This window comes from Coffea arabica, chromosome 5c (assembly GCF_036785885.1).
Source record: "Coffea arabica cultivar ET-39 chromosome 5c, Coffea Arabica ET-39 HiFi, whole genome shotgun sequence".
NCBI lineage: Eukaryota > Viridiplantae > Streptophyta > Magnoliopsida > Gentianales > Rubiaceae > Coffea > Coffea arabica.
Window position 1 is genome coordinate 44,007,830 of NC_092319.1, and position 27,686 is coordinate 44,035,515.

At 33.9% G+C, this 27,686-nt stretch overlaps 4 protein-coding genes and 1 pseudogene across 6 annotated transcripts; all 5 read right to left on the reverse strand.

Moving 5' to 3' along the window:
• Positions 1-229: 229 nt before the first annotated feature.
• On the reverse strand, positions 230-1,706 carry LOC113689536 (cytochrome P450 CYP72A219-like). Its single transcript, XM_027207299.2, has 3 exons — positions 1,459-1,706; positions 922-1,306; positions 230-749 (listed from the first exon to the last, which is right to left on the reverse strand). Exons 1-3 carry the CDS (start codon positions 1,704-1,706, stop codon positions 315-317), a joined length of 1,068 nt encoding a protein of 355 aa, XP_027063100.1. The 3' UTR covers positions 230-314.
• A 9,242-nt stretch (positions 1,707-10,948) lies between these two features.
• On the reverse strand, positions 10,949-11,988 carry LOC113689537 (cytochrome P450 72A225-like). The gene is made up of 2 exons (XM_027207300.1): positions 11,794-11,988; positions 10,949-11,347 (listed from the first exon to the last, which is right to left on the reverse strand). Exons 1-2 carry the CDS (start codon positions 11,986-11,988, stop codon positions 10,949-10,951), a joined length of 594 nt encoding a protein of 197 aa, XP_027063101.1.
• A 984-nt stretch (positions 11,989-12,972) lies between these two features.
• On the reverse strand, positions 12,973-16,740 carry LOC113690602 (cytochrome P450 CYP72A219-like). 3 transcript variants are annotated; one of them, XM_027208596.2, is made up of 5 exons: positions 16,267-16,740; positions 14,838-15,055; positions 14,388-14,638; positions 13,803-14,187; positions 12,973-13,618 (listed from the first exon to the last, which is right to left on the reverse strand). In XM_027208596.2, the coding sequence occupies exons 1-5, from the start codon at positions 16,556-16,558 to the stop codon at positions 13,190-13,192; spliced, it is 1,575 nt and encodes a 524-aa protein (XP_027064397.2). In that variant the 5' UTR covers positions 16,559-16,740; the 3' UTR covers positions 12,973-13,189. The 3 variants fall into 3 exon arrangements, with proteins under 3 accessions (XP_027064397.2, XP_071907178.1, XP_071907177.1); XM_072051077.1 differs by having other exon boundaries at positions 14,838-15,068; positions 16,267-16,402; XM_072051076.1 differs by having other exon boundaries at positions 14,838-15,091; positions 16,267-16,380.
• A 3,449-nt stretch (positions 16,741-20,189) lies between these two features.
• Positions 20,190-22,194, reverse strand: LOC113688827 (cytochrome P450 72A225-like; annotated as a pseudogene).
• A 1,669-nt stretch (positions 22,195-23,863) lies between these two features.
• Positions 23,864-27,587, reverse strand: LOC113690316 (cytochrome P450 CYP72A219). The gene is made up of 5 exons (XM_072051078.1): positions 27,261-27,587; positions 25,816-26,033; positions 25,235-25,485; positions 24,698-25,082; positions 23,864-24,513 (listed from the first exon to the last, which is right to left on the reverse strand). The coding sequence occupies exons 1-5, from the start codon at positions 27,547-27,549 to the stop codon at positions 24,079-24,081; spliced, it is 1,578 nt and encodes a 525-aa protein (XP_071907179.1). The 5' UTR covers positions 27,550-27,587; the 3' UTR covers positions 23,864-24,078.
• Between the last annotated feature and the right edge of the window lie 99 nt (positions 27,588-27,686).

The following is a 27,686-nucleotide window of genomic DNA, read 5'->3' on the forward strand; positions in this document are numbered from 1 at the left end:
TGAGAACAGCTGTTAAATGATTTTTAAGCCACGACAAGCCATTTGTTTTCTCGATTACCTAAGAAAAAGGAAAGATCTCCTGCAAAATAAAACCAGTAGATGTAATATTTTATTTCTCTCTTAATTCGCCATGAGAAATACATTACGTGAATCTGTGCTGCTGTATTCAAACAGATCCATTGACATATCATATTGGGCGAGACTTAAACTAAGTTTACAAGCAGCAAAGTTAAGCATAGAAGGCGTGCTTTATTTCGTTAAAAGATAATCTGCTGCCACAGGGGCTGCTCCAAGTCATACATGTGAAACAAAAGCTATGTATTCTGCAAAATCAAGTGAGCTCCATGCTGGGGTTGAATTAGTGCTAATGAGGCTGTTCGAGGAGCATGAGTATAAGATGGTGAGAGTTCAAAGGAGAAGCGTTGCAGAATCATAGACATTGCCAGTTTTGCTTGCAACATGGCAAAATTTTGTCCAATGCAAGTGCGAGGTCCCCAGCCAAATGGAAAGTATGCAAGTGCCTGGCCCTTTGTTGCATGTGATACTCCTTCAGCAAACCTCTCAGGCTTGAATTGCTTCACGTCCTCGCCCCATATATCAGGTTCATGATGCATCAGCATTATTGGCAAGGTGATTTGCACTCCAGCCGGGAGAGTTAAATTTCCTAATTTAGTTTCTTGAGTAGTTCTTCGACTCATTATAGCCACTGGTGGATACAACCTTAAAACCTCATGCAAGATCATGGTGACCTATGACAAGGGGACCAAAAAAAAAAAGTGTGAGAGTAATTAGGTTGTCTATGTAGACGAGAAGCTTCGATGAACTTCGTTAGTACGTCTCTCCTGCCATTAGTGCAATTTTTCAAATCAATGAAATGATCATTGCTAATTTTATGTTTTTCAAAGAAAAAGATTGGCTTACAATTTTGAGGTGATTTAGCCCCTCAAAGTCCGGATCCTTAGTTCCAAATTGTTGCAAGACCTCCTCTCTAGCACGTGCCTGCCATTCGGGGTACCTGCAGAGTAAGACCATTGTCCAAACGAGTACAGCTGAAGTAGTCTCCTGGCCAGCCAAATAGAACAGCTTGCACTCATCAACAATTTCTTCGGTAGTCATACCAAAGTCCTTGTTTCCATGCTTCTCGATTTCTTGAGAATTGGATTGAAGCATTAATCCCAACAAGTCATCAGAGCCGGCTTCTCCTGCTCTCATTGCCTTTCTTCTTGTGTTGATCATTTCCCTAACTGAACCATTAACTTCTATGGCAATCTGTTTCATTCTTCTGTTCCTCTTGGTTGGCAAGAACCTAATAAAAGATCATAGTTTAGCAAAAAAACAAAAGCAAGAACAAACTATGTTTGCAATAATGTACATCCTGGGATGTTGATTTCTAGGAGAACCATTGATTTCTAGAAGTCACAATTTTCTACAGCACTCAAGAATTCATGATCAATCTACCTAAATCCTGGGATGTTGATGTACACCGACCGTGCTGCCTGCATCACATCCTCAGTTTGCTCTCTCTGGAGCTCAAAGATCCTTCTTCCTTCTTCATAGTTGCTGCCAAATGCTGTACGAGAAATTGCATCGCTGGTAAGAGCTTTAAGATTGGGCCAAACATCCACTTCAGCCAACCCCTTTGGTGAAACAACATTCTCCCATTTCGTCACCATCTCACTTGCACTTTTATAAAAGGCTGGAAGCATGAGCTATTTATCCATAAAAGAAAAGAAAATCAGTGAAAGAAACTACTTCATATTGAAGGCTACTTAGTAAATAAATGATGCAATTTACTAAGGACTGTCCAATGCAGAGAGTGTTTTCAATTTTAGGATATAATAAATGTGTGTGTGTGAATTTACATGATAATTTTACTATAATTTACTCACACTAATGAGTATTTACAGGTCATCGGTTAAAAAAAAAAGATTAATCTTTCTACACTACCAGTATATACACCGACGGAATTGGATGAATACCACATGAACTTGAAATCCATATTTGAAAGTAAAATACCTATAAAGAGTCGGTACTTTAAATAGGTAATGCGTATTTGCTTATAAACTATACTTCTTAAAGTTTATTAATTGTTAATTAATTTGTGATATTTTGTCATTCATTGGACATGTAGTACAAAGGACAAATTTGGTAAAAAATTCTAATTTCACTCCCTAAATATAATATTTTAATCGTTTGGACTGAATTTGCAAAGGATTAGTAACCTCAGGGGAGGTCAGTGTAATTTTTTAAATTACAGGGGAGGTCAGTGCAAATGTCAGAAATCTCAGGGGAGGTTTCTGCAATTATCCCTAATTTTTAAGTACACCAAACTGGAAAATTTTATGACCATGGTTGTATTGAGTGTAGAAATGAGGTGGAACTGAATAAAATTCATGTGACATTTATGTGAGTTTTAGGTGGAAATCATAAGTTATGATTCGATTAAATAAGACCAAACTTCAATTAAGTGATGCTATTAAGTTATTGAGTTATAGTACCATGTATTGATTCAACCTTCATACCTTACTCCTAATCATTATATACAAAAAAAAATTAAGATGGGGCAACAAAATTAGGGAAAGAATGGAGTGTTTGGATAGTAAAAATATCTCAAATAATATTTTACTTGTATCATAAAAATATTTTTAATTTATTTTTTTATATTTTTAATCACTTTTTTATTTCACATATATCACATTACAAAAAATATTACGATAATTATTTCAAAGGTTCCGTCTATGGTGGAAAGCTGAGTCATCTGCCCATGGTGGGAAGAACAAAGGAAATGAGGACAACACATCACTGTGGAGCCAAACAAGGGACAACATGAAAAAGAGATACCGGAAACCGGATAGAACAATGTGCCAATAATAATCAAAAAATAAGAGTGCATTTTCTCGAAAGACAAATTGCAAAATCCACCTGTTGCCTAGCTGATCCCAGTTGTTGTCCGAGTTCAAATGCACGTTCATCTCCACGCCTCACCCGAGCTGCGCTTACCTATTAAAATTTACTTGTCTGTGACCATTTTTTAAATATTGCCTCCATGCCCACTCCTGATCACCAATTTGGAAAATTTATTCAATATGCCTTTTGCTTTACACAAAAGAGTATTTAAATTTTTTTATTATTATTTCAAGTTAGGGGGTGGTACTTATCCATTATAAATAAATTTTTTAAAATTAACGATTATGTATGTCCAATAATGGAGTTCAATTATTTCTCATTCTATGCAATATTCATTAGAAGATTTTGGGGGACTAGTAGTTGCCGCCTTCTCAAATGAAAATTTGGGGTTTGGTAGTTGCAGGTTAGATCGAAATTTTTTATTTTAAATGTTGACGCCTTTAGATTGAAAATTCGGACTCTAAACTGAAAATTTCGAATTTAAATGATGGCGCCTTTAAATTAAAACTTTTGTATTCTAAATTCTAGAGCCTTAGGATTGTTTGACTTATCATCAGCATATGCATATATACACACACACTTGCTTATATATACATGTAAGTTTATCCTACTCTCGCATGACATTTTGTATATAAATCACATAATCTTAGAGAAATGGAAAAATGAAATGAGAGAAGTATTTCATGAAGCAAAAAAGTTATTAATTGCATCAGAATTTCCAGATTCCCCCGACTAGGAAGACATGGTGTATGAATAACTGACGAAAGCAATAAGTTGTTAGTATTATGAATAAATATTTAATTAGAAATTGGATGAAAATTAGATTTTGCTTATGCATGTAAGAGTTAAGTCCCTACATTTAAAAAAAATTAATAGGAAAGAGGTAGGATTTAAGAAATAGTGGGTGGGCAGAGGAATTTGAATCTAAGATCTGTATTTCTTAGGTCTCAAACTTATGGTCCTTATCTGCCTATTATGCATTTTGAATGATAAATTATCATACATGCACTACCATCTGATCTAAAAAGGAAAAAAAAAAGGTTCCCGTATATTGTTTAAACATAACTAATAATATTTTATTAAAATAAAAAATTAAAGACATATTAATTTAATAAATAAATTTTTTATCCAAATCAAAAAGGAAAGACCCAATGAAATTTTGTACCATAATATAAATGGTAATTGTGACGAGTTTCAATTGATGAAATATTACAAGAGTTCAAATGGATTTGTGTATTAACATGAGAAATCATTTACACAACAATCGAAAACGTTCCTTAATTTTCAAAATAAGAAGAAAGAAAGAGAAGGGGAAAAGTAAAAGAAAATAAATGAACTACTGGACACCGGGGTATAAACGGTTGATTATGTGGTTTCCTTCTATTTCAACGAGAAATAAAAAGCAAGCCCCTCAACAACTTATGGACACTTGTTTGCACCCAAAAATCGGCATCAGCTGGGGAGCAGCTCCCAGGCCAAACTGGTGAAGGACAAAATTTGAAGGGCAATTTTAGTAAGTTAAAAGCCTATAAATGTATTTATGTGTACTCCAATATCAAGGATTAAATTTAATTGTTAGTTCGCGTAGATGAGTAATTATATACATAAGGGAGCAGCTCCCAGGCCAAATTGGCGAAGGACAAAATTTGAAGGGCAATTTTGGTAAGTTAAAAGCCCATAAATGTATTTATGTGTACTTCAATCTTAAGGATTAAATTTAATTGTTAGTTCGCATAGATGAGTAATTATATACATAAATAAATAAAAGGAATTAATTTGTATAAAAATTTTATTTTTCACAATAATTTATTGAAGAATTTTGGTTCATAAGGTTATAGTAATTTGGTAATTACAATACTTAGGGTAGTTATATTGGCAAAATGTGATTAAGCAATTAGAGGAAAAATTAAAAGTTTTTCCCTAAGGATAAAATTGAAAGTTTAGAAAATGATTTTAAAAAGTTTATACTAACAGCGATCCCTCTAAGTAAGTGCTCATAGATAGTGATTTTTTAATTGGAATCAAAATTGTAGATGAATAATTAGAAACATAATTAACATAGTGTTACAAAAAACCAGAATCGTGACATAATTGACTTGGTAGATTTTAATTTTAATTTAGAAATCAGATAAGTAATCTTATACGTAACATGGTGACTTTCAAATCGATATCAAATTTGTAGATGAGTAATCATAAATATAATTAACATAATACACCAAGAAACTAGAATTGAGATTGTAGATAAAACAATCATAAACATAAATCACATAATACAAAAGTTTCAAAGATTGAACGTTTGAACTATTGAAATAACTAGATGGTTATGAATTTAAATTCTAACTCTGCAACTAGTTATACTGGACATGACAAACTATAAATCACAAATCAAAGTTTTTTAAGGGACACAAAAATTGATAGTGGATCAATGGAAGAGATTATTGAAAAGATTAAGGTGGTGTTTTGAGTGGGGGGGGGGCGCTATGCTCTTCGTTAAATGTACAATTTATTATCTAAAATTCACAATACAAGCAATATAAAATATTATTCTGTTTATGATATGTTTCCAAGGAACTTAAGAAAGTGAGTGTGTGTTTGTATACATTTATGTACGTGAAAATGTGTTTATATGTTTTAAAAAATCTTTTATGTGTGTTAAAATGTATTTGAAAAAGTTTATGTATTAAAATGTATTAATTAATATGTTGGATCATATTTGGGTCATGGATTTGAGATTACCCAATATGACCTAATCCAAAATCAATCCAATCTAAAGTTGGGACAGGTTGGGTATAACCAATTTAAGTGAAAATCCATTATTAACCCACCCAACCTGCCCAATTGCCAGCTATACACAAAAGAGTATTTAAATTTTTTTATTATTATTTCAAGCTAGGGGGTGATATGTATCCATTATAAATAAATTTTTAAAATTAGCAATTATGTATTTCCAATAATGGAGTTTAATTATTTCTCAATCTATGCAATATTCAATAGAAGTTTTGGGGGACTAGTAGTTGCTGCCTTCTCAATGAAAATTTGAAGTTTGGTAGTTGCGGGTTAGATCGAAATTTTTTATTTTAAATGTTGACGCCTTTGGATTGAAAATTCGGACTCTAAACTAAATATTTAGAATTTAAATGATGGCGCCTTTAAATTAAAACTTTGTATTCTAAATGCTAGAGCCTTAGGATTGTTTGACTTATCATCAGCATATATATATATATATATATATATATATATAGACACACACACATGCTTATATATACATGTAAGTTTATCCTACTCTCGCATGACATTTTGTATATAAATCACATAATCTTAGAGAAATGGAGGATGAAATGAGAGGAGTATTTCATGAAGCAAAAAAGTTATTAATTGCATCAGAATTTCCAGATTCCCTCGACTAGGAAGACATGGTATATGAACAACTGACGAAAGCAATAAGTTGTTAGTATTATGAATAAATATTTAATTAGAAATTGGATGAAAATTAGATTTTGCTTATGCATGTAAGAGTTAAGTCCCTACATTTAAAAAAATTTAATAGGGAAGAGGTAGGATTTAAGAAACAGTGGGTGGGTAAAGGAATTTGAATCTAAAATCTGTAATTCTTGGGCCTCAACCTTATGGTCCTTATATGCCTATTATGCATTTTGAATGATAAATTATCATATATACACTACCATCTGATCTAAAAAGGAAAAAAAAAAGGTTCACGTATATTGTTTAAACATAAGTAATAATATTTTATTAAATTAAAAACATTAATTTCGTAAATAAATTTTTTATCCAAATCAAAAGGAAAAGATCCAATGAAAATTTGTACCATAATATAAATGGTAATTGTGACGAGTTTCAGTTGATGAAATATTACAAGAGTTAAAATGGATTTGTGTATTAACATGAGAAATCATTTACACAACAATTGAAAAGATTCCTTAATTTTCAAAATAAGAAGAGAGAAAGAGAAGGGGAAAAGTAAAAGAAAATACTGTAATAGTAAATGTGTCTAACAAATTTTAAAAATACTTAGTGGATTTACTTAACCCCATGAATAATTGAGTTTTAATATGCGTTTAGATTTAAATGAGTCCTTCGAATCCACTGACTCAAAACTCAGATTAGAATTCAATTTAAATTTTGATTTCGACTTGCTTAACGAGTTAAATTAATAATTTTGATAAAATAATAAAATAATAATTTTTTGAAAATCCTATATAATCGTTTGATTCTATTCATATTATAAATTAATAATGACTTTTACTGTCCTGTCTGGAACATTCTTTATTCATTTGACGACCCAACAGTTTATATTGGTATTTGCCGTTAGTCCCTTAACATGATAACAGCCTCTGCCAGTAACCTTTGGGTCCCAAAAACACGGACAAAGATGCTCATGCTGACTTGTACTTCTAGTGGGCATTCTGCCTACGGTGGGAAGTTCAGCCCACTTTCCACCGTAGAAGCAACCTTATTTCAAATAATACATTATACATCTATCCAAACAAATTTTCGTGTTGATCAAATCTCGTACAGGGGAACAATTTCGAGCTTTTTGGTACGTGTCACATAAATATAGTAGTGTGACAGCTAAAGTAGACAGAGATAGCTAAAGTAGTCAGATGTTCTGAAAGAACAGAAAAGACCAGCAACTACCAATGATTGTGCCCCCAACCACCAACCTGTGTCAGCAGTTATTGAAGGCAAGTCATAATGAAAGTGAAACTATGGGATAATTGCAGAAAACTCCCTTGAAGTTTCTGATATTTGCACTAACCTCCTTTATAGTTTGAAAAATTGCAATAACCTCCCCTAAATTTATTAATTCTTTATAAATTCAGTCCAAACGATTAAAGTATTATTTTAGAGAGTGAAATTAGAATTTTGTACCAGATTTGCCCTTTGTACTACATGTCCAATGAATGACAAAGTATTATAAATCAATTAACAATTAATAAACTTTAAGGGGTGTAGTTTATGGGCAAATATGCATTACCCATTTAAAGTACCGGCTCTTTATGAATATTTTACTTTCAAACATTTAATTTATGATAAATATATCAATATTTGTAAGTAAAATTCAAAAAGTGTTACAGTAATATTCTTACAAAAAAGAAATCGGTGGATTATCTATTTAATATAAATTAAATATTTTTCAAAAAAGAAATGACCCATAAAATATTAATTCTTTATGACTTTCATCCATTAGATGAGTAAAGTATTAGCTCTTTATGAGCATTTTATTCTGAATCATTTAATTTATATTAAATATATAAATATTTGTAACTAAAATTCTTAGACTTCAACACTCACCTATAAAGGACATTTGAGCCTTTAATATTCTTGTTTATGGTGAAATGATTTTTCAACTCGTTCACTTAAATTACACTTAATTTACTATATGAACACACATAATACAATTATTATATCCTCTGTATTTAAACGCTTTCCTAGTTGCTATACTTTTTTTAAAAAAAAATTAGCACTCTTGAGGCCCCCCTAACAGAGGGGACGATAAAGGAGAACAAATCAACAAAGCTCGATTATCCTGCAAGCTTCATCAGAAGTCTTTTTCTATCTGCCTTCTAGAAAAGAGTCGGTTCAATAAATAGAACTTGAGAATTTGACTTTTGATTTACCGTAAAAAAAAAGGGATGAAGAAGAAGACTATAACCGGCTAATTCCACATATAAATGGCTATTGTTAGAATAGCTACTCTTTGAGCAGTCATCCATGGCTATTATTAATGTGCTAATGTGTAATAACAATTTGCACCCCTCAGCTATCATTAATTAGTAATCTGAACCATAAACAATTAATTGTAGCACTGTTGAACAAAAAAGTAATTGTAGCACTAAAGTACATTATGTTTCTGCTGAAATCTATTTAAAGAAAAAACATTTTGTGGCTACAGTCAAATGAAAAGATTTTAGTACCCTAATGTAGTTGATGCAGATTAGGAGTATCAAAGTCTTTTTCACTTAAAAATAGCAAGGGAAATTCAAGGGTTTGAAAATTAGCTAAACAAAGTGCTGCAAATTGATAGCACAAGGAACAGAAGTCCTAAAACTGCAAATGTTGCAATAAGCTTTGGATGTAATTTTAAATACCTGAGCATGAGAAGGTCGCATGTAGAACTATATTTAAGGATCAAGAAATTTGATGCGAAAAATGGCTAATTTTTTTGTTACAGTCTTGGCTCTCAATGGTTTGGAAACAAAAAGATCAATGTGAAATTTGTTTTTGATCAATTGCGTCCTATAATGCAGTTCATTAATAAATATGATAAGAATCCCAGAACATTAACATTTGTCCTTTCTAACCTATTAACATTAATACTTTGCAAAATAGCAATAACTCAAAGGCTAATTGCTCTGATTATTGTAAAAAAAAAAAAAAATGTTCTGACAATATAGTGGTATAAAACTATGCCTGCCGGGTTGACTCAGCCCGGTAGGCAAGAGAATTCTTTTTTTTTTTTTTTAAAGTTTGGCTGTCGGGCTGACTTGCCCGGCAGCTATTGGAAATTTTTTAAAAAAGCTACACGTGTCAGTTTATTTTTTTTTAATTAAAAACTTATGCTATCGGGCTTCAGCCTGCAGCTTAATTTTTTTTAAAAAAAAATTAAAAACTCATGTTACCGGGCTTGAAGCCTGATAGCCTTTGTGGTTAATTTTTTTTTTTATAGTTCAAACGTAAGAAAAAGGTCCAGATAAATTTGCTAAATCAATTATTTTTATTTTATGTTAAACCCTAAAAAAAGTTTTTAGATAAAAAAAAACCTCATTCAATTTAAAAGAAGATGCATTTCCCAAATCTTTGAAAATTAATTGTTGAAATTATTATGTATAAGATTTGGTTATATATTTTTTATAAAATATATAGAAAATTAATATTTGCCTAAATAAAATATACAAATAAATTATTATTTGGCAGTGGGTTGTTATAATAATAAAGGTAAAAATAAATATGATAGTGGGTAGTTAAGCATAAAAGTAATTTTTAATGTAAACTATAATTTTATAAATATAAAATTATTGTGCAATATAAAAATGAAAAGGCAAAAAATAGAAAAGAAGAAAAATTTGATAATGTGAAATGGTGAAATGGTGAAATTTAAAAATAATGATACTTGTTCAAATAATAGAAGTTTAAAATAATGCTAAATAGCATATTGAAATGTGAAAACTCAAAGATCTCATGTTAAGAATTCATGCACAATAAATGCACACGCAAATTATAGATTAGACACAAAATTTTATCAACAATTTATTTTATCCAAACACATATTGAAATCCTTGAGTTAAATCGTTCAAGAATTAAAAGTCTAGCTAGTAGATTTTCATGGCACAAAATGATAGACTCTGTTACTTTTACTATTAGAAAATGTGACAAATAAATAATTTGATAATTTACACAACAAAGATACATCAAATAAGTTGATCCTCATACGACAAGATCAGCCAAAGCAAAACTTGCATTATTCCATCTGGAAAAAAAAAAAAAGAAAAGGAAAGGAGCAAGTGAACTCCATTGACCGATAGCTTTTTTGGGCTAATGGTGCAGATGAACCCCAATTACGCCAGCAAAAGTTTTTAATTAAAAAAAGAAATTTAAGCTGGCTGCGGGCTTACGAAGCTCGGCAGCCTGCAAGTTTTTAAAAAATAAAATAAAGAAGTTAAGCTGTTTGTCCAAAATTCCCAGTAGCTACCGGGTTGGCTAAAAAAAAAAAAAAAAAAAAAAAAAATTCTCTTGCCTACCGGGCTGACGAGTTTTGTACCACTGCATTGATAGAACAACATTGTTCCGACTTTTTTTTTTTCAACAATAATCTAAGCAATTAGCCTAATTCGAAAATCTTCTTGTAATTGCACCAAAAGTTTATTAAACCTTACAGAAGCAGCAACCTAAAAGGCTAGCAAGTTAAGCAACATGTAGCAATTACAGATGTTCTGTCACATAATCAATAACACACACACATAGTTCAAGTCCTGGAATCGCTGGCGTTCATGAAGGAGATGATTCAGATTACAGGTTTATATTACAGTTTCTTCATAATCAACTGAGCACCATACTGAGGTTGAAGCAGGGTAAGAAACAAGTATGGGGCATGCGTATACAATGGAGAAAGCACAAAGGAAAAGCGCTGTAAAATTAAAGCTAATGCCATTTTTGCTTCAAGCAGAGCAAAGTTTTGCCCAATGCATATCCGAGGTCCCCCACCAAATGGCAGAAAACACGGCTGGCCCTTAGTAGCCTTTGCAACTCCCTCGCTAAATCTCTCTGGGTTGAATTCCTTTGCATCATCACCCCATAAACTTGGATCATGATGTAGCAAGATTGAAGGCATCAAGACAATCATTCCAGCAGGTGGAGACAGTTCCCCTAATTTAGTGTCTTCGTTAACCTCCGGGAAATCATAACTCCTGGTGTATATAGTCTTGGAACCTCATTAAGGATCATAGTCACCTGTAAAAGAAGAATTACAAATCGATGCTTAAATGGAGTGTGAACTTCGTTCCAAGAGAAGAAAATTGTAAGATAAGTATCCAGACAATGTCAACTAATAGCTGTTGCCTACTAGAAAGCAGAAACATTACACTACACTCGGATATCGTTGTGCTTCAGGTAATGGCAAAAGTAAAACATGTCCTGAGTGAATGGAATGTTAAGCTATGATATTCCTTATGAAGTCTTCTGCATCCGAACCCACGAAACCAATTATTCATCAAAAGAGAACCTAAAAAACAAGTCTGAAATGTGGCCAACATTCATGATATTCGAGTTTAGTCACTGCAGATTGGTGATACAAAACTGAAATTCTTGAATAATATCAAACTATTCTGTCATCAGAGCTTGTCCTCTTGATAAATTGAAGCTACTTACAATTTTCAGCCAATTTAAATCTTCAAAATCCGGTATATTGTTGCCAAAGACCTGAAGAACCTCATCCCTAGCACGAGCTTGCCAGTCTGAATGCTTGCTCAACAAAATTAGCGTCCACACAAGCAAGATTGCAGTTGTCTCATGTCCAGCAAAAAAGAATAGCTTGCACTCCTGAATGACCCCTTCAGAAGTCATCCCACACCTTTCATTCCCATGTTATTGGAACTCCTTGAAGTTGGGTTCTAGAAGTAAACCCAACAAGTCACTATGAAAATTTTTTTCATATTTTTTGTTTCTTTTATGGAATATCGAGTAATGTGATAGGACGATTTTCTGCAGCAAATCAGCCTTGGATTGATCTCTTTATAGATTAAGAGATGTCACATGTTGGTTATAATCATCCAAGTGATGACCTTTCATTACTAAAGTTGTTACTTCTATTCTAATAGTACTTGAATGATTAATTGTAGTACTTCACACTTGAATGAACAGCCACAAATTTTGTTATTTTGTGAACCTTGAAACCTTTCATCTTTTGAAAATCTCCAACAAATTCATGGTGATTAAAAGTTTTGCAAATAAAGCCAACTCAACTGAGATAATTAGATTCTCTGTAGTTTAATTTCTTCAACAAATGTTTGACCAGGAAGAAAAAATGGTGAGTATAGCCTTAAAACCTCATGCAAGATCATTGTGATATGTGAGAAATGGAAGGAGACTACTTAAGACAATTTATTGGCATATGAGAAGCTGCAACCTATCATGAGTTGACTTATAATTTTTTAGGTTAAAAGTTCTTTTACGTACAATATGCTATGGATTTTGGTATATAATTGACATACAATCTTTTAGGTTATACAGACCATCAAATTGTGATATTTTTGGTCCCAGCAATGTGTTGCAAAATCTATTCTCCAGCACGTTCTCGCTAGTCTGGGCAGATGCTGAATACAACAGCTTACACTCTTCAATAATTTCTCTTGTAATCGCACAGAATTTCGTCTTGCCTAAGCTGCATTGGAGATCCACTTACCACGAAGAAATATTTTTGAATACTAGCTAATAAGATTTACAGACTCTACTGATTAATGTTTGAGAACAGCTGTTAAATGATTTTAAGCCATGACAAGCCATTTGTTTTCTCCATTATCAAAGAAAAAGGAAAGATCTCTTGCCAAATTAAACGAGTAGATGTAGTATTTCTCTCTTAATTCGCCGTGAGAAATACATTACGTGAATCTGTACTGCTATATTCATACAGATCCATTGACATACCAAACTGGGCGGGACTTAAACTAGTTTACAAGCAAAGTTAAGCATAGAAGATGGTGCTTTATTTCGTTAAAAGATAATCTGCTGCCACACGGGCGAGCAAGTCATACATATGAAACAAAAACTATATCTTCTGCAAAATCAAGTGAGCTCCATACTGGGGTTGAACTAGTGCTGTAGCTGTTCCAGGAGCATGAGTATAAGATGGTGAGAGTTCCAAGGAGAAGCGTTGCAGAATCATAGACATTGCCAATTTCGCTTCCAACATGGCAAAATTTTGTCCAATGCAAATGCGAGGTCCCCAGCCAAATGGAAAGTATGCAACGTGGCCCTTTGTTGCATGTGATGCTCCTTCAGCGAACCTCTCAGGCTTGAATTCCTTCACATCCTCGCCCCATATATCAGGGTCATGATGCATCAGCAATATTGGTAAGGTGAGTTGCACTCCAGCCGGGAGAGTTAAATTTCCTAATTTAGTTTCTTCAATAGTTCTTCGACTCATTGTAGCCAATGGTGGCCACAACCTTAAAACCTCATGCAAGATCATGGTGACCTATGACAAGGGGACCAAACAAAAAAAAAAAAAAGTGTGAGAGTAATTAGATGTCTATGCAGACGAGAAGCTTCAAAAAACTTCGTTAATTAGTATGCCTCTCCTGCTATTAGTGCAATTTTTCAAATCAATGAAATGATCATTGCTAATTTTTTATGTTTTTCAAAGAAAAAGATTGGCTTACAATTTTGAGGTGATTTAGCCCATCAAAGTCCGGATCCTTAGTTCCAAATTGTTGCAAGACCTCCTCTCTAGCACGTGCCTGCCATTCGGGGTACCTGCACAGTAAGACCATTGTCCAGACAAGTAGTGCAGAAGTAGTCTCCTGGCCAGCAAAATAGAACAGCTTGCACTCATCAACAATTTCTTCGGTAGTCATACCAGAGTCCTTGTTTCCATGCTTCTCGATTTCTTGAGAATTGGATTGAAGCATTAATCCCAACAAGTCATCAGAGCCGGCTTCTCCTGCTCTCATTGCCTTTCTTCTTGTGTTGATCATTTCCCTTACTGAACCATTAACTTCTCTGGCAATTTGTTTCGTTCTTCTGTTCCTCTTGGTTGGCAAGAACCTAACAAAGATCATAGTTTAGCCAAAAAAAAAAAAAAAGCAAGAACAAACTATATGTTTGCAGCAATGTTTTTGGCTCCATTTTTATATCACTTTGGCGTATCTCATATGTTAAAATTCCCATCTAAGGCAGTCTTTCAAACCATTGATTTCTAGGAGTCACAATTTTCTACAGCACTCAAGAATTCATGATCAATCTACCTAAATCCTGGGATGTTGATGTACACCGACCGTGCTAACTGCATCAAATGCTCAGTTTGCTCTCTCTGGAGCTCAAAGATCCTTCTTCCTTCTTCATAGTTGCTGCCAAATGCTGTACGAGAAATTGCATCGCTGGTAAGAGCTTGAAGATTGGGCCAAACATCCACTTCAGCCAACCCCTTTGGTGAAACAACATTCTCCCATTTCGTCACCATCTCACTTGCACTTTTATAAAAGGCTGGGAGCATAAGCTGTTTATCCATAAAAGAAAAGAAAATTAGTGAAAGAAACTACTTCATATTGAAGGCTACTTAGTAAATAAATGATGCAATTTACTAAGGACTGTCCAATGCAGAAAGTGTTTTCAATTTTAGGATATAATAAATGTGTGTGTGTCAATAAATGAGAATTTGAAACCCCATAAAATGATTAAATTAGAGAGAAGAGAACCTTCAATTTCTCAACGTGGAAAGCTGGGTTGAGGAGCTTTCTCTGTTTGGCCCATTTTTCTCCCTCATAGCTCACTAGTCCTTGAGCCAGTAATCTGCCGAGTGGATTAACACGGGGCTTCTGGAAAACATCAACCTTTTGTGTAACTGCCTTTATTAGATTAGGGTCCATGATCACCAAGGCAGGTCTCGGCCCAAACCATAAATATGTATTTTTACCTGGAACTCAGAGCTGCTTGGATTAGGGGCCCAAAACTAGAAAGTATAAATAGTTAAACGTCTTCCACCGGTAAAGGATAATAAATTCAAGTGTTTCAAAAAATAAAAATAAAAATACAAGGGCAAAATAGTGAAAATACTAAAATAATTCAAATTCTCCAAAACTTTTGATTTTTTTTTTTTTGCATCAATCAACCTAATAAACTATTTAAAGTGATTCAATCAGCTCATTTCCATCACATTCCATCAAAATCTTCGAGCAATTGGTAGGGATAAAATTGACATTTCTTCTCATCCACCTCCCTACAATTCTTCATTCTCATCAAGTTAACTCCCAAAACCTTGAGAATTTGGTTTTAAACGATTGGATGAGACAAAATGTCATTTATGGGAGATGTTGACGGGATGGACTGATGGAAACTTTTGAGTACTATAATGGTTTAATTGACTCAAAAAAAAAATTAATGGTTTCTCTGAGAATTTTTGAAATAGGTTATCGAAAAAAGAATTGAAAAAGGATTCACAAAGATAGTAAAACAAACAAACCACAAATAGAAATTAAAAGAAAACAAGAAAGGAAACTTGAAGTCTAAAGCTTATTGGGAGCATAGATTTTTGTCGGAACTTTAATCCTTGTTTTGTTTATTTGATCATTTGATTGCTTATTTAATCTGATCATAATTGATTTCAAATTCAAGATTCAATCTTCATTGTCAAATGACATGCATAATTACTGATAATCAATTAATTATTAGGACGAAATAATAAATATCAGCTGTATTGAGGCCCTTTATGACAATTCCAAGTTGTAAAACAATAACAAGCGGAAAAAAAAAATACAAAACGACCAAGAAAAACGACCATCCTAAAATACAAAAGCTGAAAGGGAATTCATACACCCTAATACTATAATATTACTCGTATTTAAGTACGAAATACATCAGTCTGAAAAATCAATTGTCCGTACAGGTTGGAGACATTAGTATATCTCATTTACTATTTTCCCTTTTTTTTTTCTCTTTTTTTGGGTAAGTATCTTAGTCACTATTTTTCAACATCGAAAAGAAAAAGAGTAAAAGAAAAGGAGGTAAATGATATTCTATCTAACCAAAAGCAGAAAAAAGGGAAAAAAAATGGAGATCATACGAGGGACAAAAGAGGTTACGAGGCAAAGAGATGGAAGCAGAGTTGATGAGAACAATAAATACTACCATATTTCTTAACGGCTCCAAGATATTGAGGAATAACTCTTGGTACGATGTCGTCGGAGAGATTAAGATTCTTGGATTGGGCTTCTGTGTACAGGGTGGACATCTCTTTGAAGTCTCCATGGAGCAGCTTGTAAGGGTTTCCCCGGAAACCTTGCTCTTTCAGACGTTTCTCCAGCTTCTTCGGCCTAAACCATACCCAGTTCAAAGCTTTCCATGATACTGCTACTACCAGAAGAAGAAGAAGACAAGAAGAATACACAGTAAACATTGATACACCATAGGGGGTTTCCATGTTGTGTTTTTGTTTTGTTGGTTTTCTTGTGAGATTTCTACCTTTGTTGCGTGCAAATTTATATTCAAGTTGGGGCGATGATAACCTTTGGTTTTGTGCGTCTGCACCGCCATCCGTTTATTACTTGGAGAACAGTAGGAACTTTTAGCTCAGCACAGCATGATTGGCTTGGTACACGAGAATTTGGAGCCTATTTCTATATATTTCTCGGATTTTAGAGCAAAGTTTTTTTTTTTGGGTGCAATTGAGGTCCTCCAAGCCAATTTAATTTAACTGGACCTTTAAGGCAATTTAATTAGAACAATTTTGTCACAGAATTAGAAGGACAGTCGAACATTGTATAAACCCTATCGGAAAAACAAACATAGAGTGGAAGTTTTAATTAAAGGATAATTTTTTATGTGCTTTAAAATGTTAAACAGTTATTTTTCTTTGGTAAGTAAATTTCTAAACAATTATTTTTGTACAGAAACACTAATTTTGCTAACCTTAAAACGTTATATGCGTTCAAATCTCTCCTCTCCTTTCTTATTTTTTAAATACCATCCCTTCCTTATTAATTTTTTTTTATTTTTAAAAATGATGCATGTGTGAACATAGAGGAGGTGACATTCAAAGCAAATATAGAAAACACTCTCAAATGTGGATAATTCTCAAGTACACTAAACATGGAAAATTTTATGAACATGGCTGTATTGAGTGTAAAAATGAGGTGGAACTGAATAAAATTCATGTGGCATTTCTGTGAGTTTTAGGTGGAAATCATAAGTTATGATTCGATTAAATAAGACCAAACTTCAATTAAGCAATGCTATTGCGGTGTAGTATCGTGTATTGATTCAACCTTCATAACTTACTCGTAATCATTTCATAAAAAAAATAAGATGGGGCAACAAAATTAGGGAAAGAATAAAATTTCGTGTTGAATATCCAAATCTTGTACTGTAGAACAATTTCGAGCTTTTTGGTACGTGTAACATAAATATAGTAGTGTGACAGCTAAAGTAGACAGAGACAGCTTAGGAAACTAGCAGGGTCAGAGGATTTAGAAGGACATAAAAGACTAGAACTCAATTTCAACAAATTGTTTAAGATTGTACTAGCAAGAACCAAGCTGTGTCAGCAGTTATTGAAGGCGAGTCACAATGAAAGCAACTATTGAAAGTGAAAAATGAATTTGCAAAAAAATTATCTAAGAGGTTGAAAGAGTAGAACTTGACGTACATTCAACAGTTATAATTGTTCAAAAGTCATGATGCATTAATTAGCGGTGACACTGCGATTAATCATTGGGGGTAGTCTGGTGGTTAGGGGAAGATTTATAGAGTCTCTCACTGTTAGATTTAGGAATTGAATTGTGTGGCTGAAAATTTCTCATATGCTTGAACATGTTAGGGGGAAGAAATTGCACTTAGAACATGTAAGTATTATATCTCAAAATCAACACAAAAAAGTGAAAATCATGAATTCGCTAAAGAAAGATATGGAATTTGCAAAATCGAATATTTTAGACGAAATCAATCTTAAGTACAGAGTTAGCATAAATTTCAACAATCCTCTGATTTTAATGCCTAAATATTCAATTATTACATGGGAAAAATCCGGAACATGGAATGAGTCAAACTATGTGTTTGAATTGGAGATGATTTGAGATAATTTTTCAAAAAAAATATTGTATCATACACTATTTTTTGATATGATGTATATAAAGTAAAAAAATAATTAAAAAATATGTTAATAATGAAAATAAATAAATTTCAGTGAACAAAGCACCGTCCAAACAAACACACAAACTAGATGACCTATGCCATGACGATGGCAGACAATCTTTCTCGAGGAAAAATATGACCAAGCTTTGTTTTCTTTCCAAGTATGTTAAATTGATCCTTAAATATATCTATGCCCTTTATGTTTTGAGCACTTTAATCCAAACTGTCTTTTCCTCTTGTCTTGGGAGCTCCGCTGAAATATGATATTTGTGAGGTGAAAAATAAATTAATAAATTAAAACCAGAAGTCATGAAGTCAACGTACAGAATGGGATAAATTATGGTAAATTACAATATGAGTCCGTTGTTCTAAAATTTTATCACACAATCCCCCTATTATTCCACAATATCCAATTGATGCCCAGTGACTTTGTGTAAAATTCAGATTAGCCGAAAAGCAAGACCTGATAAATTACAAAGGAATGTGCATAGTTGTTTTAAATTTGAATACCTCATTAGTCGTCTCAATGGTTTATTATTTTTTTAAAAAAAATAAATCTGAAGATTAAAGCTTCTAGGGAGAGTTAGATGTCTTTAAATGGAAAGTACGTGTTGAAAGACAAAAGGGAGTGCTGGAGTACTGGCAAATGGCAACAAAATAGGGAACAAATCAAAATGAATTGTTATTCAAGAATCATAGAGATTTCCAAAAACAAAATTTTTTTTTTTTTAGAGCAGCAAATTAATTAAGTTGTTACATGGTAGTCCTTTTTAAGTATAGAGCAAAACTATGGCCCTTTGAGTAGAATGGTTTTTACCAATTTGGATAAACTTTGCAATTGCTATGCTTAATTTTGTTGTCGATTTCGTGTGACTATTTAAAATTGGCATGCCATAAAGGCCGAAGAGTGGGAATTGCTGTATTAAAATTCTATAGTTTCGATTAAACTTCGTATTATCGTCTTAAAGTAGAGAAAATGAGCATATCACTAACTGCAAAATGAGGTTAACATATTCATTCCTTTTTTTTTTCATAATAGGGGAGGTATGTGGGTTTAAGAAGTAGCGAGGGAAAAAGGGAGATTAAAACCTAAAAACTCTATATTTAGGGTCTCAACCCTCAAATTTAGCCACTAAGCCAATGTCTTCTTGGCGCATATTCATTTCATTTGATGATTCTAAGTGGCCTTGCAGTGGATAGTTAATCAAAGCCGGACTATGACCTATAACCCTCATTTGGGAAAAAATTTAGCTTTAATTATTTCATGTATTCAAAATCGCATTCAAGGTTGCAATCAAATTGACATCATAGTTCCATCTAGGTTACGATGTAGCAATTGCCAGTTGAATCATAGGCATATTTTATATTTACGATATCGATTGTTATGAAAAAAAAGTCAGAATCGGCTTTGAAATTCATTCTTGATTGTTTCTAGCAGAAAAAAGAAGAATGACAAAATATTTTGGACCCATATTAGAGCACATTTATGTCGAGTAATTACATAGTATTGCTAGCCAAGAAAAATCAAATGAACATTTAAAACGCTACGTTAACTAACTTGTCTTTTATTCCCCCACTATTTTGTTCTCTTAAATTGAAATTTCAACAATCATTATAACATTTTAAACGATAATAACAATATATATATATATATATATATATATAGCTAATCATATTTTTTACACATTTCCTCAGAGTTGCATTATGCAAAGGGTCAAACCACAATATTCTAAAAGTTTTGGTCTTAAAAATAAAAGTCATTCTCCTTTTATTTGACTAATTCTTCCTGCTGGCCTGCTTCTCTTCAGCCTAAAATTGCTCCCCACTTGTTCGTATTCTTCGTGTTCTATTCCGCGACATTTTCCATTTCCTACATTGTTAAACCGTGGAACGAATTGCAAGCCTGCAATGTTGAAGGCAAATTAAACAAAGAGCTCTTAAACAACTTCATTTTAGATCTAAGAGAAAATATCAATCTTCACAACTTCGTAGCAAATTAAACAAAGACTGATAACAAGATTTCTTGTTTTACAGTTTCTTTAAGATCAACTAAGCTCCATACTGGGGTTGAAGAGTGAGCACAACTTGAGGAGCATGTGCATAACTCGGCGAAAGCTCCCAAGAAAAGCGCCGTAAGATCAAAGCCAGCGCCATCTTTGCTTCCAGCGTAGCAAAATTTTGCCCAATGCAAGTTCGAGGTCCCCAACCAAATGGAGAACCTCATCTAATACCGGCTTCATTGTTGTCAAAAACCTGTAGAACCTCATCTCTGGCACGAGCCTGCCAATCAAAATGTTGACTCAATAAAATTAATGTCCAGACGAGCAATCCTGAGGTTGTCTCTTGTCCAGCCAAATAGAATAGCTTGCACTCTTCGATGACTTCTTCAAGGCTCATGCCGTTCTTATTTCCACGTTGTCGGATCTCATTCAAATTGGATTCCAACAAAATACCCAACAAGTCATCACTTGTAGCTTCACCTGTTTGAATTTCCTTCAGCCTTTCGTTGATAATGCCCATAACTATTGAGTTTACTTCCTTGAAAATCTTCTGCATTCTTTTGCTTCTTTTTGTTGGCACAAAACTGTAACGTGCCTCCACCCTGGAAGGTAAATGGATTGCATAACTTGCTCAAAATACAAAGCCTGTTCTCTTTGGAGTTCAAAAATCCTTCGCCCTTTTTCATAGTTGCTACCAAAAGCTGTTCCGGAAATTACATCACCAGTAAATGTTTGAAGCTAAGGCCACACGTCTAATTCAAAAGATCCTTCTGCGGGGGCAAGGTCCTCCTATTTGCTTAACATCTCATTACAACTCAGATAAAATGCTGGCACCGTGTACTATTGTGAAGCATCAAAAGTGAGAACGGAAATATTAATCAGTCAAATTTTAGAATTGGAAAGGCTGGATTTGGTTCTATATCTGAACTAGATTGGAACCATAACTACATTTGTATGATGCAAATACCAAACACTAGCCAGTCCCATGTCTGATAAATAACAAGAAACAGCCAAAAGCATGTAAGATATTGAAACAACACCAAATTTCAGGAGAAAAAGCAAGAAACAACCTTCAATTTCTCTACATGAAATGCAGGATTCAATAATCTTCTGTGTTTGGCCCATTTTTCTGTATCCAGGCTAGCAAGTCCTAGTGCTAGAAGTTTACTGATTGGATTTGCCCGAGGCTTCTGATAAGTAAAATTTTTTGTGAAGACCTCCTTCACTTGTTCAGGATCCAAGATAACCATTGCCGGCCTTGGTCCAAGCCAAAAAAAGCTATTTTTACCTACAAAATAATTTTTGATAAGCAACTTATCCACTCTAAAATAAAAAGATTGGGTCAACCATATATGAAATGCATGATTGCTGAAAAACACAGCAAACCAAATAGTCTTCAGGCAAATTTGGAGAACAAACCTTTATGTTGCATTGTTTCATTGATGAAGGGCACGAATCTGGGAAAGATATCATCTGTTAAAGAAATTGGTTTGGACTTAGCCTCCTCAAGCATCCTTCCCATGTCTCTGGTGTCTCCAAACAAGAACCTGTAAGAGTTTCCCTGTAGACCTTGCCGCCTGAGGCGTTTCTCCATCTTCTTTGGTGTGATCCAAGCCCAATTCAAGAATCTCCATGCCCCGATGAGAAGAACTATAACTGACGAAACTCCAATCAAGCTATAGAAAAAGTCCATTTTCTCTGATGCGCTTCCACTCCTTCAGTCAAACTTTCTGCTGGCAGGGGGAACTTGCGAAGCGGTTAGTTATTAAGGAGGGAGAACCTCAACTTTGGGACACATAATTCTGAAATCTATGCATATCCATCTGTAAAATCAGCAAAGACAAAGTAGCTTGATGGTATGTTCTATGTTTACGGCATCTGCTTAAATGGAGATGCTCTGAGGCTTCAACACTCGCCTATAAAGGACATTTGAGCCTTTAATATTCTTGTTTATGGTAAAATGATTTTTCTACTCGTTCACTTAAATTACACTTAATTTACTGTATGAACACACATAATACAATTATTATATCCTCTGTATTTAAACGCTTTCCTAGTAACTACACTTTTAAAAAAAAAATAAAAATTAGCACTCTTGAGGCCCCCCTAACAGAGGGGACGATAAAGGAGAACAAATCAACAAAGCTCGATTATCCTGCAAGCCTCGCAAATCATCATCAGAAGTCTTTTTCTATTTGCCTTCTAGAAAAGAGTCAGTTCAATAAATAGAACTTGAGAATTTGACTTTTGATTTACCGTAAAAAAAAAAGAAGAAGAAGAAGACTATGACCGGCTAACTCCACGTATAAATGGCTATTGTTAGAATAGCTACTCTTTGAGCAGTCATCCATGGCTATTATTAATGTGCTACTCCTGAATGACCTCTTCAGAAGTCATCCCAAACCTTTCATTCCCATGTTCTTGGATCTCCTTGAAGTTGGGTTCTAGAAGTAAACGCAACAAGTCACTATGAAAATTTTCATCATATTTTTTGTTTCTTTTACGGAATATCTAGTAATGTGATAGGACGATTTTCTGCAGCAAATCAGCCTTGGATTGATCTCTTTATACATTAAGAGATGTCACATGTTGGTTATAATCATCCAAGTGATGACCTCTCATTACTAAAGTAGTTACTTCTATTCTAATAGTACTTGAATGATTAATTGTAGTACTTCACACTTGAATGAACAGCCACAAATTTTGTTATTTGATAGTGATATAATTATGTGTTTTATTTATTGGTATTTGGTCTTAATTTTGGTTACTTATTGTGCAAGACACTGAATTTCTGCCCAGATTTGATATTTGTGTTATTGACAGACGAGTGGTGTTAAAAGTGACAAGAAGAGATAAATTCCAGAAGACTAGGGTCTTGTTTGGATTGCCGTTTTCCGTCGAAAAATTACGTCGTTTTCTGTGATCACATTTTCTTATTATCTTTTTCCTTCACATATATCAAATCGCTACAATAATTTTTTCATGAAAAATGATGAAAAATATAATCCAAACGGGGCTAGGCATTCTACAGCGCCTTGAAGATAAAGTAGCGAGTTGCCAGTTGTTTTTTTACTAGTATTTTTTTTTAATTTTTTTTATAATTAAAAAATTGATGTGGTAAGCGACAGGAATCAGCCCGAATTGAATCATTGATATGACAAAACCATTTGCTCTGTACCAAGTTTTGTCATTTTGTCAGTCTACAAAAACCGCTTGGCCAGCGGTCAAATTGGCGTTATTTTTCCTGCAGATTGCATTTTCTAGAATTTATTTGTAAAAAAGTTACTATGACAATTTAATGAATGTAAGAAAAAAAAATGTGATATTTTTTTGTTCCAGCAATGCATCGCAAAATCTCTTCTGTAGCACGTTCTTGCTGAATAAGACCGTTGTCCAAACAATTCATTTAATTTCATCATGTCTAATTAAGTTCCATTGGAGATCGACTTACCACTAAGAAATACTTTTTAAATACTAGCTAATAAAATTTATAGAGTCTACAAATTAATAATGTTTGAGAACAGCTGTTAAATGATTTTTAATTAAGCCATTTGTTTTCTCGATTATCAAAGAAAAAGGAAAGATATCCTGCAAAATAAGTAAAACCAGTAGATGTAATATTATTATTTCTCTCTTAATTCGCCATGAAAAATACATGCATTACGTGAATCTGTCTGTACTGCTGTATATATTCAAACAGATCCATTGACATATCATATTGGGCGAGACTTAAACTAAGTTTACAAGCATAGAAGGTGCTTTATTTCCTTCAAAGATAATCTGCTGCCACAGGGGCTAGCAAGTCAAACTATCATATCTTCTGCAAAATCAAGTGAGCTCCATGCTGGGGTTGAACTAGTGCTAATAAGGCTGTTCGAGGAGCATGAGTATAAGATGGCGAGAGTTCAAAGGAGAAGCGTTGCAGAATCATAGACATTGCCAGTTTTGCTTGCAACATGGCAAAATTTTGTCCAATGCAAGTGCGAGGTCCCCAGCCAAATGGAAAGTATGCAAGTGCCTGGCCCTTTGTTGCATGTGATACTCCTTCAGCAAACCTCTCAGGCTTGAATTCCTTCACGTCCTCGCCCCACATATCAGGGTCATGATGCATCAGCAATATTGGTAAGGTGAGTTGCACTCCAGCCGGGAGAGTTAAATTTCCTAATTTAGTTTCTTCAATAGTTCTTCGACTCATTGTAGCCAATGGTGGCCACAACCTTAAAACCTCATGCAAGATCATGGTGACCTATGACAAGGGGACCAAACAAAAAAAAAAAAAAGTGTGAGAGTAATTAGATGTCTATGCAGACGAGAAGCTTCAAAAAACTTCGTTAATTAGTATGCCTCTCCTGCTATTAGTGCAATTTTTCAAATCAATGAAATGATCATTGCTAATTTTTTATGTTTTTCAAAGAAAAAGATTGGCTTACAATTTTGAGGTGATTTAGCCCATCAAAGTCCGGATCCTTAGTTCCAAATTGTTGCAAGACCTCCTCTCTAGCACGTGCCTGCCATTCGGGGTACCTGCACAGTAAGACCATTGTCCAGACAAGAAATGCAGAAGTAGTCTCCTGGCCAGCAAAATAGAACAGCTTGCACTCATCAACAATTTCTTCGGTAGTCATACCAAAGTCCTTGTTTCCATGCTTCTCGATTTCTTGAGAATTGGATTGAAGCATTAATCCCAACAAGTCATCAGAGCCGGCTTCTCCTGCTCTCATTGCCTTTCTTCTTGTGTTGATCATTTCCCTAACTGAACCATTAACTTCTATGGCAATCTGTTTCATTCTTCTGTTCCTCTTGGTTGGCAAGAACCTAATAAAAGATCATAGTTTAGCAAAAAAACAAAAGCAAGAACAAACTATGTTTGCAATAATGTACATCCTGGGATGTTGATTTCTAGGAGAACCATTGATTTCTAGGAGTCACAATTTTCTACAGCACTCAAGAATTCATGATCAATCTACCTAAATCCTGGGATGTTGATGTACACCGACCGTGCTGCCTCCATCACATCCTCAGTTTGCTCTCTCTGGAGCTCAAAGATCCTTCTTCCTTCTTCATAGTTGCTGCCAAATGCTGTACGAGAAATTGCATCGCTGGTAAGAGCTTTAAGATTGGGCCAAACATCCACTTCAGCCAACCCCTTTGGTGAAACAACATTCTCCCATTTCGTCACCATCTCACTTGCACTTTTATAAAAGGCTGGAAGCATAAGCTATTTATCCATAAAAGAAAAGAAAATCAGTGAAAGAAACTACTTCATATTGAAGGCTACTTAGTAAATAAATGATGCAATTTACTAAGGACTGTCCAATGCAGAGAGTGTTTTCAATTTTAGGATATAATAAATGTGTGTGTGTGAATTTATATGATAATTTTACTATAATTTACTCGCACTAATGAGTATTTACAGGTCATCCGTTAAAAAAAAAAGATTAATCTTTCTACAGTCTACACTACCAGTATATACACCGACGGAATTGGATGAATACCACATCATCTGAATTTGAAACCCATAAAATGATTAAATTAGAGAGAAGAGAACCTTCAATTTCTCAACGTGGAAAGCTGGGTTGAGGAGCTTTCTCTGTTTGGCCCATTTTTCTCCCTCATAGCTCACTAGTCCTTGAGCCACAAGTCTGCCGAGTGGATTAACAGGGAGCTTCCAGAAATCATCAATCTTTTGTGTAACTGCCTTTATTAGATTAGGGTCCATGATCACCACGGCAGGTGTCGGCCCAAACCATAAATATGTATTTTTACCTGGAAGTCAGAGCCGCTTCGATTAGGGGCCGAAAACTAGAAAGTATAAATAGTCAAATGCCTTCCACTCAGAAAGGATAATAAAATCAAGTGTCTCAAAAAATAAAAATACAAGGGCAAAATACTAAAATAATTCAAATTCTTCAACAAAAATTTTTTTTTTTGCATCAATCAACCTAATAAACTATTTAAAGTGATTCAATCAGCTCATTTCCATCACATTCCATCAAAATCTTCGATTAAGTTAACTATTCAGAATGTCAAGTACGAGCAATTGGTAGGGATAAAATTGACATTTCTTCTCATCCACCTCCCTAATCGACTAAAATTCTTCATTCTCATCAACTTAACTCCCAAAACCTTGAGAATTTGGTGGAGTGCAATTTCAACTCTTTTAAGGTTCTTTTAAGGTTCTTGAGAATTTGATCGACAGATTTGTTTTTTGTTCCTGCCAAATTGCACACATCCATTAGCTTTACGGGACATGTTGACGGATCGAAAAAAGAATTGAAAAAAGATTCACAAAGATAGTAAAACAAACAAACCACAAATAGAAATTAAAAGAAAACAAGAAAGGAAACTTGAAGTCTAAAGCTTATTGGGAGCATAGATTTTTGTCGGAACTTTAATCCTTGTTTTGTTTATTTGATCATTTGATTGCTTATTTAATCTGATCATAATTGATTTCAAATTCAAGATTCAATCTTCATTGTCAAATGACATGCATAATTACTGATAATCAATTAATTATTAGGATGTCCATATTCTAGTAGGACGAAATAATAAATATCAGCTGTATTGAGGCCCTTTATGACAATTCTAAGTTGTAAAACAATAACAAACGGAAAAAAAAAATACAAAAAGACCAAGAAAAACGACTATCCTAAAATACAAAAGCTGAAAGGGAAATCATATACCCTAATACTATAATATTACTCGTATTTAAGTACGAAATACATCAGTCTGAAAAATCAATTGTCCGTACAGGTTGGAGACATTAGTATATCTCATTCACTATTTTCCCTTTTTTTTCTCTTTTTTTGGGTAAGTATCTTAGTCACTATTTTTCAACATCGAAAAGAAAAAGAGTAAAAGAAAAGGAGGTAAATGATATTCTATCTAACCAAAAGCAGAAAAAAGGGGAAAAAAATGGAGATCATACGAGGGATAAAAGAGGTTACGAGGCAAAGAGATGGAAGCAGAGTTGATGAGAACAATAAATACTACCATATTTCTTAACGGCTCCAAGATATTGAGGAATAACTCTTGGTACGATGTCGTCGGAGAGATTAAGATTCTTGGATTGGGCTTCTGTGTATAGGGTTGACATCTCTTTGAAGTCTCCATGGAGCAGCTTGTAAGGGTTTCCCCTGAAACCTTGCTCTTTCAGACGTTTCTCCAGCTTCTTCGGCCTAAACCATACCCAGTTCAAAGCTTTCCATGATACTGCTACTACCAGAAGAAGAAGACAAGAAGAATACACAATAAACATTGATACACCATAGGGGGTTTCCATGTTGTGTTTTTGTTTTGTTGGTTTTCTTGTGAGATTTCTACCTTTGTTGTGTGCATATTTATATTTGAGTTGGGGCTATCAGTCACAATTTTGCCATTTATTTTATAATTAATTTTTCTTATTATCTTACCAAATGT

Excerpts from the sequence above, each read along its gene's own strand:
- LOC113689537 (XM_027207300.1), bottom strand. The coding sequence starts at position 11,988 with ATGACTTCTGAAGGGGTCATTCAGGAGTGCAAGCTATTCTTTTTTGCT. Across the intron at positions 11,348-11,793 it reads ATTTAAATTGGCTGAAAATT|ACTATATACACCAGGAGTTA; the intron begins GTAAGTAGCTTC and ends TGAGGTTCCAAG.
- LOC113690602 (XM_027208596.2), bottom strand. The coding sequence starts at position 16,558 with ATGGAAACCCCCTATGGTGTATCAATGTTTACTGTGTATTCTTCTTGT. Across the intron at positions 15,056-16,266 it reads TGGAGCCGTTAAGAAATATG|GTAAAAATACATATTTATGG; the intron begins GTAGTATTTATT and ends TCTGAGTTCCAG. Across the intron at positions 14,188-14,387 it reads ATCAACATCCCAGGATTTAG|GTTCTTGCCAACCAAGAGGA; the intron begins GTAGATTGATCA and ends GATCTTTGTTAG.
- LOC113689536 (XM_027207299.2), bottom strand. The coding sequence starts at position 1,706 with ATGCTTCCAGCCTTTTATAAAAGTGCAAGTGAGATGGTGACGAAATGG. Across the intron at positions 1,307-1,458 it reads ATCAACATCCCAGGATTTAG|GTTCTTGCCAACCAAGAGGA; the intron begins GTAGATTGATCA and ends ATCTTTTATTAG. Across the intron at positions 750-921 it reads GGCTAAATCACCTCAAAATT|GTCACCATGATCTTGCATGA; the intron begins GTAAGCCAATCT and ends CCCTTGTCATAG.
- LOC113690316 (XM_072051078.1), bottom strand. The coding sequence starts at position 27,549 with ATGGAAACCCCCTATGGTGTATCAATGTTTATTGTGTATTCTTCTTGT. Across the intron at positions 26,034-27,260 it reads TGGAGCCGTTAAGAAATATG|GTAAAAATACATATTTATGG; the intron begins GTAGTATTTATT and ends TCTGACTTCCAG. Across the intron at positions 25,083-25,234 it reads ATCAACATCCCAGGATTTAG|GTTCTTGCCAACCAAGAGGA; the intron begins GTAGATTGATCA and ends ATCTTTTATTAG.